The 18,609-nt window shown below is 41.2% G+C and overlaps 1 protein-coding gene across 4 annotated transcripts in view; it reads left to right on the top strand.

The window, feature by feature from the left end:
- Positions 1-1,243: 1,243 nt before the first annotated feature.
- The window catches only part of IL1RL2 (interleukin 1 receptor like 2), a 39,825-nt gene continuing 22,459 nt past the window's right edge, over positions 1,244-18,609 (top strand). For 2 of the 4 annotated variants that reach the window (XM_073239169.1, XM_037020031.2), the window contains exons 1-6: positions 1,377-1,618; positions 2,130-2,199; positions 3,029-3,263; positions 5,932-6,127; positions 14,729-14,891; positions 17,854-17,928. In XM_073239169.1, coding sequence (XP_073095270.1) covers positions 1,427-1,618; positions 2,130-2,199; positions 3,029-3,263; positions 5,932-6,127; positions 14,729-14,891; positions 17,854-17,928 — 931 coding nt within the window. In that variant the 5' untranslated portion in view covers positions 1,377-1,426. Of the gene's footprint in view, positions 1,619-1,956; positions 2,200-3,028; positions 3,264-5,931; positions 6,128-14,728; positions 14,892-17,853; positions 17,929-18,609 lie in introns of those variants that run through there. The other 2 variants (XM_037020034.2, XM_037020033.2) reach the window with 2 other exon arrangements.

The following is an 18,609-nucleotide window of genomic DNA, read 5'->3' as shown; positions in this document are numbered from 1 at the left end:
CCTCCAGGTGTAGAGAGGATACCTTTTACCTGAGAGCTTTATTTCCTGCTTTCTGGAGATAAAGAGGGGCCCAAAGTGTTCTTACACAGGCTGTGCCTTAAGTGACTTTTAATTAAAAATAATCAGTTTGCCAAAGTGGCGCGCTTTGGGGCAGCCTGCCTTTGACCACTACAGTGTTTATTCTCTTATCACTTTTTTCAGAGGCTGTGTGTTATGTTACACTGTAAGAGATTGGATGCAGAAGCAGATATGAGAATTCAGGTGTCTTCTGTTAAGTTAGACATTAAAGAGATTTCAAAAAAAAAAAGTTTTATTATTGGGAAAAAAAGAGAGAAAGATTTCTAAACACTAACTAGCAGTATGTAGGGAAATGTAGAACAATTATCACCTTTCTCAAAACATCTGTTTGGGGAAGTTATTTTTCATAAAATGTATGATATGCATGTTAACATGTAATGTTAAACAATAACCACATTGTTATTTAGAGTAAATAAGAAAATAAACATTTGAAACCCTCTACATTTTGATGTCCAATATAGTAAGTATTGGCAGACATAACCCACATAAACAGAAGCACTTTGGAATCTTCAGTGAATTTTAAGAATGTCACAATATGCAAAGCCCTGGTCTCTGCCCTATCATAGAAGGCTTTGCTGATGAAGTGGTCACTTCACTCCTTGCTCCTCCTATGGGTGCTGCTGTCTGGTCATCTCCAGCTCCACAAAGACCACCAGAGATAGTTCGGCCAGGAATCTGTTGAATAAAGATTATATTTTACATTTTTTTTCTAAGACTCAGTGCTCTGGGGGATAGCTCTGGGGTGTCTGCTGATGGCTGGAGACCTTGTCGATATTTTCCTACTTGGAACTTTCAGACAAGAGAGTCCAGATATTTGAGGATCACCATGGGACCGCTGCTTTTCAGAAGTTAAGCAAGGCATGGCTCAGGCAGGTAAATGATATTCCTTAGGAAGCCATTTGCAACCACACATTTTGGGGGGCATTCTCTATAGCCCACTGCAGGGCATGTAATCACTGTTCAAACGGGGTTTGGAAGGGAATGAATAATTTATGTAAAGGACAATTTGAAATAGATTTACGCATAATTACTGGTGGTGAATGACTTGTTAGCTGGCAGAAATCAGGCAAAAAAGCCTTTAAACCCACTTCCTAGTGTGATGCCGCGTTCCTTTCTCTGCTCCCACTGGGGCAGGTAGGCTTTACCCGTCCCACGGTGACAGGCGATACTTGGTGGGGAAATGCTATGCCAGGGTTCAGTCGCGTCTGTCAGACTTGCCAATCACTCTCCACCAGGTCCTGCGCTCCCCGACCGCGACAGGCAGGGAGACACCGGACGGGAACCCCTGGCTGAGCCCAGCGCGGGAGTGCCGCCGAGGCAGGAAAGGTGTAGAAGGAAGGGTGGCAAAATGTGTGCGGCCGGGAGGCCAGAGGTTGGCACTTACGGCAGGTCCCCGACCGGCTGGGCGACCTTGCGGCAGCGGACTGCGCCTTCGCGCGCAGGTGTGGGGCCCGCGTGGACCTGTCCGTCAGGGGGCGCGGCGGCTTCCTCCCTCCTGCCCCGCCGGCCCGCGCCCGGTAGGCCTCGCTGGCTTCTCCCGGTGAGTCGCTGCCTGGGGATTCCGTTCAGGCCCCCTGCCCGGCGGCTCCCGAGGCGCAAGGCAGGCGCGCGCGGCGCGCTGGTGGGGACCGGGCGCCACGACGCGCCCTGGGCTGGGGCCGCGGCGGCGAGGGGGGCGGGGGGCGTGCGCCTGTGTGGCCCCGGCCGGGGGGCAGAAGGGGCTGCCACCGCGGCCCGGAGGAGACGACCCCCCTGCAGCCCCTGCCGCGACCTCCCCACCGACCTCCGAGCCCTCGGGCCGGTGGCGCTGGTGCGCGGGTTCCGAGCTCGGGCGCGGGGAGCCGCAGCCGCAGGGAGGGAGCGGCCGTGGCGGGAGCGCGTGGGGCGGACGTCGGAGGCTCCCCTGCGAAGGGAAGGCTGGTGGCCTGGGCTGGGATCTCTGCGATCCGGAGGCCGCCGCGCAGTGCCGGCGGAGGGCGCGCTCGGCGCGCGGCGCTCGGGGCTCGGGGCTCAGCGGGCAGGGCCCCTACCCTCGTCCTTCTTTCTCGCAGCGCGCTGCGGGGATGCTGTCCTTACTGCTCTGCGGCGCGTCCATCGCTCTTCCACTTTTTGTCGGAGCAGGTACGTTCACTTTGCCCCGGGGTGCCAGAGGTCACCGTCCCCCGCAATCACCCTGCCCTCCGCACGAGCCCCCTGCGGCCCTCGGGGACGGCGCGGGACCTCAGCCCGCGATCCGCCTCTCCGCAGTGGGCCAGGCGCAATGCCGCACACCCGGGAGATTGGGTTTCAGTTCCAAGCGGGCGATGCTCGCTCGTGCCCCAGCTACCACCTTTGAGCTCCAAAGGGGCTTTGCAGAGGAGGACAGACAGATTTGCAAGTCAAGACCTGACGTAAAATGCTTAAATGGATATAATACTATTTTATATGACAAAGGGTCATTATGACCCTGGGTAAAATCAACTATCCACAGAACAAATTTGTCCTTAGAAAAACTAAGCAGTTTCGTACAAATGAACTTTAAAGTAAGTGTATTTACTTAAGAATCCTTTTTTTAGGTTGAGATGCACTGTTTATTCAAGATGGAGTGAAATAACTGGGTGGCATGGCAGAAAAACCCAGGACGTGGAGGGCTCAGAACAGGAGCGTTTTCTCTCAAGGAGGAGGAGGAGGAAATTAAGGGCCTTAGAATAGAAGAGAAAGAGGGAAATCATTTCAAATGGGGGAGATAACTGGTGGGAGGTAATGGAGTAAACGCTGTCCATGGACACATTTGAAGACTTGCATCAGTGAAGCTCTCACAGCAGCAGGCTATTTTTAGGAAACCTCCACACTGAGAAAACTCTCCAAAACAATTTCAAATTCACTGGAAAATTAAAGAAGCAGTTGTTAAAACTAATAAAATATAACACTAGAGTTCTCTTTCATGATTATTATTTATTATTTTCCCTAGATTCATGCAAGGATACTGGTGTGCAAAATGAGACACCTGCCATAGGCCAGCCTTTTGCTTTTAATTGCACATACCCTCCTATAACATCAGGAAAAGTATGTGTAACATGGTATAAATATCCTAGCAGAACGCCTATATCCAAAAACATAGAGTCTAGAATTCACCAGGAAGAACAATGGATTTTATTTCTTCCCTTGAAAATGGGGGACTCTGGGATCTACCAGTGTTTTATAAAGTAAGTTCTTCATTTTAAATACTTTCTTGCTCTTATGTATATATTTTTATAATTGCATTATATATATTTTTTACTATATGTGTAAAATTCATTTAGGAAAACTCTTAGTAAACTTTTAACAAATGTAGAAAACACAATTAAAAGAATAAAATATACAGATGACTTGAGTAGCACAGGTTTGAAATGCACAGGTCCACTTACATGAAGATTATATCCATAAATACTGTACAGTACTATAAATGTATTTTCTCTTATGATTTTCTTAATAATATTTTATTTTCTCTATCTATTTTTATTATAAGAATACAGTATATAATATATATAACATAAAAAATGTGTGGTAATGGACAGTTTATGTAATCACTAAGGCTTCCAGGCAGCAGTGACCTATTAGTAGTTAGGTTTTTGGGGATCAAAGTTATACTTAGATTTTTTATTGCCAGGATGGGGATAAGGAGTGTGTGTAGGGGGAAGGAATGGGATGAGGGGTGAGTGGTTTGTGCCCCTAACCCATGCATTGTTCAACGTCAACCATAGTTTTGTAATTGCTACAAGGCGGTTTCCACTGAGCACTTTTTAAAACAGAACAGATTTGTAAGTCAGTTGTTGAAACATGAAAGGCATCTGTTCTATTTAAATGATGCCAAAAGCCAGACCAGGTCACAAAGCCTGATTTTCCTATATTGCTGCCTTCTTTCTTGGAATGCCAGAAGTTTTTCTGACAGGTGACCCATCCAGATGACAGTAAACCTCCTTTGAGCATCCTTCTATAAGGGATCTGCCATAGGAATTTCACAGTGACTAAGCATCAGCTCTATTTTAGAACCCATGCAATGCCCCATGTAAAAGAGTAATGGAAATGAGCGACACAAGTCTGGTGAGACGCAGTTGAGCCTGGTAGGGACTGTGGTGAACAGGAAAGCAGATACATTTCCCACCAAAGGTGGAGGTCAATTCAGCTCAAATTCTTTTTCCATTTTTTCGAGGGAAACTGGAAATTAGAGAGAGAGAGTGTGTATTTGTGTGTGTAACTTTTCAACAAGTTTTGTGTCTGTGGCTTAAATAAAACACATCTGTGGACCAGATTTTGCCTGAGAGCCCCAATTTTGTTACCCTCTTTTGCTCACATGTGTGACCTTAACAAATGATTTGGGTGTTGGGTCAATGATAACCTTTATGCATTGGGACCTCTGGGTCTTGGTTTTCTTTTCTGTTAAATGGAAAAAATGCTGGCCTGATAGGATTGAAGGGAAAATTATCTGAGATCATGTGTGGAGTAGGTATTTGAGAAATATGGTTGCATTCACCCTCTTTTGTTTTGTTTCTGTGTTATCTGTCAGCCCATTTCTGTGTCCCAGGGTGGCCATGTCCCACTCTGATTTCTGCCAGAGTCCTCATTTCTGTATGTCAGATCGACTCAAGCTACAGAATGACTTAGTGGTAGCAGAACTGGTTGTGAGCCCCAGTTTGCCTGGCCCCTTTCCACCATTTCACCCACTGTGGAGCTCAAACTGCTGATGTCTTGTGGAAGTCTGCTCTCCTGATTTACTCTAGGTTATGAGTTAACTAGAGTTGAGATCGTATGTCACATAAATTCATCTGGGTGTCTGGGCTGGATTTAAAATACTTACATCCAGGAGCTATGAAATGGGGGAAAATAATCTTTCATGGAAAATAGACAGAAATGTCTGTCATGGAAGAAAATAAAGATGAATTCTCACAAATTGCAGCTACAGGTATGATTCATATTTGGTAAAATGTATATCTTTGAAATAATTTCAAATACACATAAAATTTGCAAAAATACTATAAAGAACTCCCATTTACCCTTTATTTAGAGTCTTCATTATTTAACATTTGCTGTGTTTACCTTATCATTCTTTCTATTTTCATCTATCTGTATATTACACACATACAATTTCTCTTTTTTTGACACTTTTTAAATCATTTTTCCCAAATCATTTTAGGTATATATGTCATTGCTCTTTACCATTTAATATTTCAATGTGTATCAACAAGAACATTCTCCTGCATAATCACAGTGCAGTCACCACATTCAGGAAGCTGAGCCATCATGCAATACTTCTATCTAATCCCCAACCCGTTCATTTTTATCAGTCATCTTAATGATGACCTTTGTATGTTCTTTTTCCTTTCCCACAGAGGACGCAATTCCAAGCTCATGCGCTGTACTTAGTTGTCACGAATTTTAAGTCTCTTTTCACTTGTAACAGTTTCTCAGTCTGTTTTCCACGATGTTGACATTTTTGAGAAACACAAGCAATTATGTGATGTACTGTCCCTTAATTTGGGTTTGCCAGGACATTTCTTCATGACTAGATTCAGGATGAGGCTTCTTGGCTGGAATACTATATAAGTAGTTTGTGTCCTTTTTAAACAACACACTCAGAGGCATGTGCTGTCCATTTGCCCCCTCACTGGTGATGTTTATTTTAATCGCTTGGTATAGTGTTGTCCAATGTTTCCACTATAGAAATACTTCATTTCCTTGTGTAATTAATGGTTTATCAGATGCATATAGTCCGGTTTGAGGTAGAAGGTTTCACAGGACCTTGAAGATGATCTGGAAATATTTGAAGATGCGCAGAATCATTTGACACTGTGATCATTTGAGTTTATGAGGTTTCAATCTGCCATTTTCTTACAGTGATACAAACTCCTGTCACAGAATAAATGTAAACCTAACTGTGTTTGAAAAATACTTCTGCGATACTCTCAGAGACAGTCAACCAAGTTTATCAGATGAGTATAAACAAATATTACATGCTGGAAGAGATGACAGTCTCACATGTCATCTGAACTTCCCGAAGAGCTGTTTTTCAGATTCAATAAAGTGGTATAAGGTAAAAACATAATTTTCCTATTGATGTTTTTCCTCTTCTTACTTAAAACCCACTGTTTCTTTAAAGTTTAAATTGTATGTTTTAAGGCGGAATTGGTAAAGAGATGTGTATACCTAAGGGATTTGTTAGCTAACTGCTATTGGTAATTTTACCCTTCTAATTATTTATTTTTAAATTTATGGTAATTAGAGCTGTGTAATACTTAATTACTTCATTCCACCACTTCCCCTGAGTTGTCCTTATTTTTCAGACTATCCTTGGTTATTCTTTTTTCCTAAGAGATTAATTTGGTGATTTGCTTGAATGGGCACTGCTTGGGAGTGAGTCAGTTCACTAAGCAGTCACCAGCTAAACAAAAGGCCCCTTCCTACTCCTGATCCACATTTGCTCTGAGTCCACCACACCTTCCCTAACACATGGCAACCATTGTTAGCTCCTTGCCCTCTTTGCATGATCCTTGTATAATGCAGAAAAGCAAATGAAACTATATATATCCTGGTCCTTCCTTTTTTATGCAAACTGGGAATCCTATGCTCACCTTTCTGCACCTTGTGTCTTGACCTTCGAACATTCTCTTTTCTTGACTGTACTGGCAGATGATAACATATAAGACACAGTCCTTGGCACAGAGGACCACAGGCTACTTATCTGAGATTGCAGCTCATGTCCTGCTAACTGCTTGCTAGCGCGCTCGCCAGTACCACCATCTGGGTCAGGAGTTCTCTTTGTGGGAAGGTTTTCATCTACTGAGTCAATTTCTTTAATGATGGTAGCATTGAAAAAATTTCTTATTTCTTGAATGAATTTTGGTGAGGTTTGTTTTCTGGGAAATTGCCAATTTCATTAAATATTTTGGGTACTCTAGCATGAAATTGTTTACCATCTCTTATGTCTGCTTCTATAGTAAGTTTCATTTTTTAATTCCTATTACAAACATTTCTCTCTCTCTCACACACACACACACACATACTCACTCACTTGTTTAGTCTCATAAGAGATTTGTCAGTTCTATGACTTTTTCAATTTTGGCCTTTTTGACCCTCTCTTTTATGTTTCATGTCATTTAATTTGTTTCTATTTTCCTCTCTCCCAAGGAATTTGGCAGTGAATGTCCTTATCCCTGTCTGTTAATGCCCATTTGCCAGTGTGCGAGTTTAAGTACACATAACAATTAGCCTTAAAATGTCAGGTTGCACACTAAGCACATGAATAACGTATGCAGCTGTATCGATACTGCCAAATGTCTCTAAGCCATTTTATATCAGTTTATACCCTCACGAGCGGTATTCTGGATTTTGTAAAACTTTGTGTGGGACTTTATATTGTAAGACTTATTTTTTTTATCAGTTTCATGGGTATAAAATGTTACATTATTATTGCTTTAATTTGCTTTTCCTTAATTATTAGTGAGACAGACCAATTTTTTTCATGTGTTTATTGGCCGTTTCTGAATCCTCTTCTGAACTGCTTAGTCATATCCTTTGCTGTGTTTCTTTTTTCATTTTCTTACTTACAGGAGTTTTTATATATTTATATATCCTGGTACCAATGTTTGAAATAAATTATGACTTTTCATTGAAGTATACCACATATATAGAAAATGCATGAATCATAAGTGGACAAACTTGATGGATTAACAAACTGACACACCTTCTAAAGATCCCTTCCACCCAAGTCAAGATCTAAAACATCCCAGCACCTCAGAAGGCCCATTTCTGCTGTCTTCCAAACATTATGCCTCCCTAACTCCCAAAGATAATCACTCTCCTGACTTATACTTATTTGTTTTACCAGTTTATGAATTTTATTGAAATTGAATGATGTTCATATCTTATTTTGTGTCTGGCTTCCTTGGCTGAACTTGTGAGAACCACCTGTGCTGTCCCAGGTAGCTCTTGAACATTTGTTTTCATTGCTGAATAGTGTTGCAATCTTACTACTGGACTTTTGAACTGTTTCCGATTTTAGGCTATTAGGAATACAGCTGCTGTGAACATTCTTGGATATATCTTTTGGTTCCCATATGCATGCATTTCAGTGGGACATTTACCTAGGAGTGAAATGGTTAGGTCATAGGGAATATGGCCAAAGTTAATAGAAAATGCTAGCCAATTTCCAAAGGGCCTGCCAATATACAGCCCCAGCAGCAGTGTGTAAGGGTTATTTTTGCTCCACTTATCTGACAATATATAGCATTATTAATCTTTTGAATTTGGATACCTGGGTAATGGTATCTCATTTTGGGTTCAATTAATATTTCTCCTTTGCATTTACTTATTGGTCATTGGCTATATTATATATAAACTTACACACATATGTATATATTTTTAGAGTGACTATTAAATATATTTTCTATTTATTTGTCCTGTTCATGGGTTCCCAAACTTCTTTTGTAAAGAATCAAGTATTAAATATTTTAGGCATTGTGTGCCAGATGGCCTCTGTTGCAGCTACTCAACTCTGTTTTGGTAGTTAAAGTAGCTACAGACAATACGGAAATGACATAAATGGGTGTGGTTATATTCCAATAACATTTTATTTACAAAGACAGGCAATGAGCCAGATTTGGCCCCAGGGTAGGTTGCTACCTTTTTCTTATTTATGTCTTATTAGTTTGTAGTAGCTCTTTATATATGTGGATATGAGTAATTGCTGGTTATATGTGTATGTTGCAAATATATCTTTCTAGGCTGTGGCTTGCCTTCTTACTTATGTAATGAGGCCTCAGACATCCTAATTTTAAAGTGCCTAATTTATTAACTTTTCTTTATGATTATTGCTTGCTTTTAAGAGTCTGTTTAAGAATCTTTCTTACCCCAAGGTCACAAAGTATTTTCCTATGTAATCTTTTTGAATTTTCTTTTTCTTTTCAATTAATTTTTAAGTGTGTGGTAATAGGTAGGGTCAAATTTTATTATTTTCCGAATGGATTTATAGTTCACCTATCCTTTGCATATTGCTTTACAAGCCACCTCTGACTTAAATTACACCTGGTGATTTTAACATATCTTTCTAAGTAACAAAAAGAAAAAGAGAAGGGGGGATAGATTATGTAGACTTGAATAACACAGTTACAAACCCAAATTACAGTATTTACATTCTTTTGAATATACATGGGGCATTTACAGAAGTTGAACATGTGCGTGGTCATAAAGCCAGTCTCACCAAATTTATGTGTAATATGATCACTGATGTGTTTGGATTTAAATCCGTCTTCTTAATAGTTATTTTCTATTCATCATGCCTATTCTGTATTCTTTTTTTCTCTTAATTTGAATCAACTGTTTCTTCTATTAACTTGATACTACACATTTTAAACAATCATTTTACTAGTCACTTTGGACACAGCACTCATCCTTGACTTTATTAAAGTCTAATACAGACTAGTACTTTTAACACTTCCAAATAGAAGTACGGAACTATTACCTTAGAATTCTTTAACTCCATTTAGCAGTCTTTTGCATTACATACTATGGGAGTTACTAACTTACATATTTAGACACAGTAAGACGTTATTATTATTCTCAGTCAATAATTTACATTCATTCACATATTTAGCCTTTGCGTTGCTCTTCATTCTACTGTCTTTCTAAGCATTTGCCTGTACTCATTTTTTCTGCCTAATACCCCTCAAAAATTCCTTTACTGTGGATTTTCTTATTATGAATTATCTCATATCTGTCTGAAAAAGTCTTTGTTTCATCTTAATTTTTGTATAATATGTTTGATGGGTTATTTATTTTCTTTCTGTATTTTTACTATCTTGTTCCATTATCGTAGGGCTTCCATGATTTCCAGGAGATGCAAACAGTGTCATCACTCTTACCATTTTGAAAGGAGCTCTTTTGCCCCCTCCAAGGTCATAGGTCTTTTTTCTGAACACTTTTAAAATGTTCTTCTTGTCTTTGGATTCTAGTAGTTGTACCATGGTGAGTCCAATTATGGATATCTTTTATATTTTCTGCATGAGCTTTGTAGTGCTTTTTGAAATTGTGGCTTGATGTCATTTTTTCCTTTCATGATTATTCTCTTATTAGTTCTTCCAATATTGCTTTTACCTTTTCTTTTTCATCTTCTGACTCCAAAATAATATAAATGCTTAATCTCTTTAAAAAAACATATTTCTATATCTCTTATGCATTTCCTTATTTTCAATTATTTCATGCATATGTGCTTCAATGGAGGTTTTTTTTCAATTCATTTCTTTCAGTTCATTACCTCAATCTTGTCAAACCTTCTATTAAACTCATCAGTTTGTTCCTTAATTTTAGTTACTGAGAATTTTCAGTTCTATAACTTTTATTTGTTCTTTTATGTAGTTTAGGCACAGTGTTGAATATCTCAAGCTTATCTTTTGATTTCTGGACCAAATTAAACACAATTATTAGAGAGTCCACATCTGATAATTCCATTATTTGTTTTCCCTGTGGGTCTTCCATTTCTCTTAGATTTAGATCATAGGGTCTTATTTTCTCATTGGATGCTTAATTTTGCTTGAATGACAGACATTAAATATGAAAAACTGTACAGTTCATTTGAAGCTCTGTGTACTCTAATATTCCTGAAGAGAGGATTTACCTTGGCTTCTGGCTGGTGAGCATACTTGATTACTTGAGTCCATTCAGTGGTCAAAAGATAATTTGAAGTTAGGACTGATTCAATCTTTTTTAGTGCAGTTCTTTTAGTTCTAAGTTCCACTAAACTCTATGGGATCAATTCATATCCCGACAGAAGGCCTGAGAGTTCACCAGGGCTGTCCTCACTGGCAGGCCCTGACTCAAACTTTTGTCCCCTAAGTCCATAAATCTGTCATAACACTATTTTATCCATCAATCAGCCATAACTTTTGGAATCACTTAGGATAGTTAGTGCTAAACACCTAGTTTTCATTAATGGAAAGTTCATCTTTATAGACATCATAGCTGCCACCTGTGCCTTCTCTACTTGCTAGGATAATACCTGGCAGTTAGAAAATGTTCAGTAAATTTCTGCCTAGATGAATGGCTTCCAAGTTCTTGCCTCCCAATATTTTTTGTTTTTCTTATGAACTCTTAGGCCAATGAAAAAGAATTTCAATGGCAGCTTCTCATTTGATATGTGTCAGGACTTAAAATAAGTACTTTGCATACTTTCATTATCCTCCTGTTAGCGTTGGCTGTGACCACAGTTTAATTGTTAACAGTGTTGCTGTTCTGCTCAGAGGATATCAATTGCCAGGTCTGCTCAGTCTCAGGGCTTTGACTGTAAAATCATCCCCTTTCCAAGTCCGGCTTTGGACTTGTCAGGACATGGTGTTACACATCCCTCCGAGTGGCTCCTTTGCACTTATTCCATGAGCATCCTGTCTCCCACCTTGCAGCTGTGCAGCAGTTGCCTCTTGGCACCAGTATTATGACACTTTTAAGTCTTGACAGGAGAATTCTCTGACAGTGTTTTCCTTCTGACCTTGGCCTGTTGTGGTCATCGATGTGAAAGCCCTGGACATTTGTAGAGAGGTAGATTTTTAGAATCAACTCTGCCATTATCTCAGTGTCAGAAACAGATGTGTTCAGCCTTAGTTTTCTCACTTATATAATGAGGGTTTGGCCTACATGATACCAGAAGGTTCTCTAAGCCTTAAGATTACTAACCTGAGGATAAAATTTATTCTCTCCTATTCCAGGATGACCCAGACTTTGAGGAACTGGGTAATTATTAGCAGCATAGGAAGTGTTACAATCATTTATCATTATTTAATATATGTTTCAGTTTCTGTAGGATTTGGAAATGAACTAAGAGCTGTGATTATTAAACTTAAGTGGGCATCAAATTTTATACTCTGGCTCTCTTAAAAAAGCAGATGCTTGGCCTCACATTCTACTAACTGAATCAGGTGATCTGTGGGTGGGGCTCAGGCGTCTTTATTTTCAAAATAACCACTTGGCTTGAGAAGCTAGGAGGCGGCAGCAAGGAGGCAAGCCAGTATAAGGAGAGGGGACCGTTTGGAGACTGTCCCACCTGCTCAGATCCAGTGACCTTAGTTATGGCTGCTTTGCCATTGACTGGTCCTTAGGTCTTGGCCTTCCTTAGTAACCATCACTGGATTCTCTTCCTCTATATTTAGGACTTAGACTTTGGGATTCCTACTATTAGCCACGGTCATCTTTTGTTATTGTTTTGATTATATTCAAATGGATGGCTCATGGAACCATTTTTAGAACCACTTTTTATCTTTCCCCCAAGTCTGATGATTATTCTGTTATGTTATTTCCTTTCCCTTTTCTATCTGACGACGTTTGCATACCTAAGTGGGGACCACTAAAGTCCTATTCCCTCTCCATAGTCCAAGTTTGTTACTAAATTCTGTGAATTGGAACTGCTTAAGATCATTATTTTTTTGTTCTCTTTTTGCTGTCTACACTACTGTTCTAGTTCATGCTTTGTTTAGTCTTTGTGGAAATAACTTCCTAAGTGGTTTCCTGGTCTTTGGGACTATGCCATCTTTAATTCTTTCCCACACAGCAACTAGAGAGATCATTCTTAAAGGCAAATAATATAATCACATTGCTTGGCTCAGAAAGCTTCAGATGTTCATCCCCTTTCCTTGGTTTTCCATGATTGGGCTCCTGACTGGTTTCATCGATATCATTTCCAATAGCTGCTGCATCTTCCCCCAGACTCCTGAGCTCTTTGATGCCTTTGACCTATTGCACGTGCTCAGCCAGAGATGCTTTTCTTTGTGCTTTAAAGATAAAACATATTCCACTGTTGCCTCCCATTATTATTACTACTTTTATTTTAAATCTCATTAGTGAGCTCTCATGCACAATTTTTTTATTAAGGTATCATTGATATACAATCTTATGAAGGTTTCACATGAGCAACATTGTGGTTACTACAGTCACCCATATTATCAAGTCCCCTCCAACACCCCAATGCAGTCACTGTCCATCAGTGTAGTGAGATGCTACATAGTCAGTACTTGTCTTATCCATGCTATATTGCTTTCCCTGTCATGCACAAATTTTTAAATAAAAATCAAAGCCTTCTGAGATTTTAACTCTAAACTAATACCCCAGTAGATAACAGTGGATGCTGTCCTAGTGACCATAAAGGGACAGGAAGGCTTTTAAGCTCTCACAGCCAACCTTTGATCTGATTGAATACATGGACATCTTGAAAGAAGAACGAGTCAACCAGAAAGGGACTGACCAACAATGGAAGTGGAGAAAGGGAGGTCCAGAGATTGTGCCTGTTCAAGCCCCAACCAGGGAAGATGCTTTCACAGTCCAAAGACTCGTGGTTTTTGTTTGTCCTACTCTAAAGAAGGTGACATGTCAGTGTCAGAGTCTGATGTCTTTACCCATGTGACTCTTATTAGAATTTCTATTCTATTTGGTCAGCAATTGTCCCACTATAATTTGCCTTCCCATATAGCGTGTTTGTTTATATAGTTGTAGTTCACATTGTAGGTAAACAAATGTTCATCCTGGTATTACTGGGTTTCACCTTCCAGGGTGGACCCATGCACCCTTCTCCAGTGGTGGAGAATCAGGTCGCCTGATGAACTGCAGCTGACTCAGTGAAGGGAGAGCTTGAGAGTTAGGCAATTAAATCTTTATTTCATCAGAGGCTCCAAGTTTGTCTTTTCCATCATATTGACTGTGAGCTTTCTGAGGACAGAGACTGCCTCTGCTTCGTGCATTAGCAAGAGCTCTCACAGTGCTCTTTATCAGCAGGAACTTAAGGGTTCGAATGCGTATCTGGACCAAGTTATCCAGGAAGTACTCTGTAGCATGGCATTTCCTGGAGAAAGGGGAATGGTTTGAGGCGGTCTGAAGTGGGCCTGAAAGGTGGATGGAGCAGCAATTCCCATGAGAATGTGAATGTATGACAGGACAGATGAGGTTGAAGCATGCCCTTGGGGTGGCAGCTGAGGGTGCCAAGAGAGAAAGGCATCCTGCCACTGGCCAGTTCAAGTTGCTTTAGTATGAGGCTCTAACCTTGTTGGGGTGAAGCAGAGGTGACATAGAAGCTGGGTGACATCTGCTCCCCTTAAGCCTAGGCAGCACACTTTGGCTATTGCTCAGGCCTCCAAATAGAATGTTGGTGAAGAGTGACTTTGGACCCATGTGAAGTCTGTCCATCGGGAGGTGGAGGAGGTCTAACTGAGCCTGTAACTTGGTGGAAGCAGTCACCGGTCAGGGCTTACAGCCTCAGGAGGGTGCCTTGGTGCCATTAGATAGTTGTCCCTGGAGACAGACAGGGCCTTGTAGGTGGAGGACATTCCTGCCTGTTCATGTCTTCCCACTGAATCCTTTATGGCTCAGCCCCAAACCTCCTCCACGAAGTCTTCCTTCCAGCCTCCATTGGCCTCTCTCCTCTCATCTCCTGTTAGACTAAATATTTATAACACTCCTTGCAGCCTGTTAAAAACTCTTTGTCATATATATATATATATATATATACATATATAGTCTTCAGTTCTAAATTATAAATTACTTAAGGTCTAGGGATCACATAGAGTTTTTTGTATCTTCCCACAGGTTACAGGATGATGCTGATTGGGAATGTAATGGGTACCCCAAAAGACTTGGAGTTTAATTGATTTTTTTTTATTAGGACTGTAAAGAGATTAAAGGAGAGCGGTTTACTTCTTGGAAAACAAAGCTTTTAGTGAACAATGTTTCCACAGAGGACAAAGGCAGCTATGCCTGTCAAGCCACCCTGACACACAGCACGGGGAAGCAGTACATTGTTGTCAACAGCATCGCCGTGAACATCTGTAAGTAAGCTCGCACCTTGGCCTGACTCCCTCTCAGCTTTGCAGGAGACGGCTAGCTGTGGGCAAAAGGGCTTCTCCATCTTGATTTTCCTGAATGTGAGCAGGCTCCCCAACTTGTCACGATTAGAATCAGCGGGTAGAAAGAGTGAGGCAGAAGGACATGAGCAGTTTGGTTTTCTTATCTGAAAAAGCAGAATTCTTCAAAACTCTTGGTTTATTTGCAAAAGTTAAGTGAGACCATGTATACAGAGGACTTTTGGGGTGCCTGGCAAAGTAAATGGTAGATGGTATTGTTGCCTTCCCTGGGGTGGATTTTGGTGGGCCATGCCAGCTTTGGCCTACCCTGCCACAGGTGCTACAGAATTCAAGGTCTCTGGACCTCTTCCAGGAGAGCTGAATGCTCATAGAATTTCAGTGCTCACCCCAGGTATGCCAATGGTCTTGAGTGTATAACCTGGAGATTTGAAAGCAGAATCTTGGGGGTAGAAGAAACTCTAAAAACAATTTAGCTTGAACAATTAACTTGTTAGAGACCCAGGAAGAGAGTGACTTATTGAAGCTTAGAAAGCTGGAAACAGGGCCCAGACAAGCATTTTTTTCTTTTAAACTCATTTTTAGGTATTTGCTCATGCTCAACTAATCGGAAAGAACAGAAACCTGCGTATTTCTCTGACTTGGATCTTTCTGCTTGTCACTGTGTCACACATAATTTCTGCCAGACTTCATGACACTGGGGGATACTTAGAAATTTTTGGATGAGGCCATAGAGCTAAACTGGGGCAAGGTCAAGGTGGGCGGTGTATGCAGGCTCTCCCATGCCGCCGCCCACGAGCCCTTGGATGCATGCACGCACAGAGCGACGAGGCTGCATTTGTGATGGGTGAGATCAGTCTTGAGAAGGTTTGTGCAGGAATGGATGGGAGTCATGAGTTCTGGAGACCATTTAGGCTGCAGATGCAATATCTAGAAGCTTGCTGATGACCTGAAGCTGGCTGGAGGAGCCAGGGGAGCCAGGCAATGATTTAATGACTTTTTACTAAGTGCCTAACAGGGACCCGTCCTGTGCCAGGCAGGGAGGACACAAGGGCGAGGAGAACAGCCTGCTCTGATGGAGCTTGGAAGTCTGAGCAGGGAGAGGAGGCAGAGTCAACACAGATAATCCCCTAATGAGATGGGGGTACCTGCTAAGGAGGCTAATACAGTGAAGAAGAGGAAAATATGGATCAAACTGGTAAGGACCTATTGAAAAGGCAGGGTGTCAGGGAAAGCTCTCTGATGATAGTCAAGCATTGACTCAGTGGTGGAATGGGAGAGATGTTTCCAGACTCAGAGAGCAGCAGAGGTGAACAGCCTGTGACGCCTGATGGGTGGGAAGTAGGCAGGTGGGCAATGCTGAGTGAGGGAGATGGTGGTAGGTCACGAGGTTGGAGAAGTAGTCAGGGCCAGATAAGGCAGGAGGCTGCAATGCAAAGCAGGGAGTGTAGATTTTATTCTAAGAATGATGGTGAGGAGCCAGAGGGCTTGAGAGCAGGTGAGTGGCATGGTGTGACTCACATTTCTGCAAGCTCAGCGTGATTGCTGTGGACAGAAGGATCCCAGCAGAGGTAGGAGTGACCATTAGGGCAGGTGCAGCTGTGACATCAGGGAGGCACAGACAGCCTGGTGGCATTGGTGATTAAGAAGTGTGCATGAGTTCGAGGCATTTTAGGAGGCAAAGCCCATAGGTCTCGGTGTTGGATTGCATACAGAGTGAGGGAGGGGACAAGGTCAAGGAAGCTAAGGCTTTGGGCATATGCAACTGACCTGATGGTCAGACTATTCAATGAGATAAGGTAACCCTAGAGGAAAACCGGATTTAGGAGTAGATCATGAGTTTGGTCATGGGTAAGTTGAGTGCTTTGTCCAGGCAGATACGTTCGGCAGGCTACATGGGTCAGGAGCATAGAAAAAGTTCTGGAGATAGGGTTGTCAGCATCACTGGCCTTTGTGGTAGTGAAAGAGGTGGATGTGATGACAGTACCTGGGGATAGAGAGAGTGTAGACAGTGGAGGGTTAAGAAGTAAGGAAGGAGGCACAGACTCAGAGATGTGAGGAGGTAAAATGAGCTTGACTTGATCATTGATGCTTTGAAGAGGGTGAGGAAAAAGCTGTCGCCTAGCATAACTTCCAGATTTTAGATGTGTGCGGTCTTGTGGAAGGTGGTGTGTTAGCTGGTGATGGCTTCTGTTTGTGAGAGGCTGCATTTGAATAGTCTGTAGAATGTGCAAATACTGTTGTCATCATAAAGAACGTGTGATTTTTGCATTTTCCTCACTCTGCTGGTCACTCTCCCACATCTGACCCCAAACATGGGGGGAATGTGGGACTACGTAGGCGACTGCTCAGTTTTGGTGGACACGAGGGGAAGGCAGGAAGTGGAGATGAGGGATGGGGGTCAATACCAGGGAAACAGTTGTCAGGTCAGGGGGAGGAGTCAGACAGCTGGAGGGTGAGAGAGAGGCCCGATGCAGAGAGCATGGAAATCAGGGCTGGGGGACCAGGCAGCGGGTTGGACATCAGGGTCTGTCTTTCTCCCTCTATGAGGCCTAGGCCAGAGCTTTGCCTATAGCCTGTGCTCAACAAGTGTATTTGGATTATTAGGTACTGAAATTTTACCACATGGTCTTATCAGTTTATATTTACACCAAATAGATAATGGTGAAGTGAGCTCTTCTTGGCTGCCCAGTTTTTTGGTTTTCTCCTTAGCAATTTAATCATACACATTTATGGAGTGATAGTTCATTACACCATGAGTGGTGCTTTTTCTCAACCAATACTTAATATTTATTGAATGTCTGCTCTGTCTTGTTTCCTTTTGCTGTTATTGCCATTATTGCATTATGTTTGCTATTATTGCATTACAGTAGCTGGGAATGTGTCATGTGTGGTTCTAATGCAATTTCATGTGGGTGTGATTTCTTAGCAGAAAAATTACAATATATAGGAAGAATCCCTGAAATCGTTTATCCAAAAAACAACTCAATTGAAGTACAACTTGGTGAGTAAAGTTACTGAAGCTGTTGAAATCACTAAGGGCAAATTAATAAACAAATTTAATATAATACCAATTAAATTTAACTGAATGTCCTGAAACTTGACAAAGCATTTCAAAAATTCATGTCAAAAAATGCTGGAAAGACTTAGCAGAGAAACAGTTGAAAAGAAGAAAAAAAAGAACTTTTCTGATAAATATTAATGTATATTATAAAGCTACATAAGTAAATATTGATATTTGCATAGAAATACATAGATCTGAGCAACATAACAAAAATAATATAAACATGCTAGAATATACAGGAATCTAGTAAAAGAGATTTGTGGCATTTAAAAATGTATACAGAATGTGAGATATACTACATGTGTGATGTTAGTATAAACTCATTAAGTTTGAAGAACATACAGTTTATTCTTCACTTCATGTCAGATACAAAAATACATTTTTTTTTGAGAGGCCATCTCATGTTTATTGATCAAATGGTTGTTAACAACAATAAAATTCTGTATAGGGGAGTCAATGCTCAATGCACAATCATTAATCCATCTCAAGCCTAATTCTCGTCAGTCTCCAATCTTCTGAAGCATAACGAACAAGTTCTTACATGGTGAACAAATTTTTACATAGTGAATAAGTTCTTACATGGTGAACAGTACAAGGGCATTCATCACAGAAACTTTCGGT

This window comes from Manis javanica, chromosome 1, assembly GCF_040802235.1.
Source record: "Manis javanica isolate MJ-LG chromosome 1, MJ_LKY, whole genome shotgun sequence".
Taxonomy (NCBI): Eukaryota; Metazoa; Chordata; class Mammalia; order Pholidota; family Manidae; genus Manis; species Manis javanica.
The sequence above is the reverse complement of the archived record's forward strand: the minus strand, read 5'-3'. Positions and strand labels throughout refer to the sequence as shown.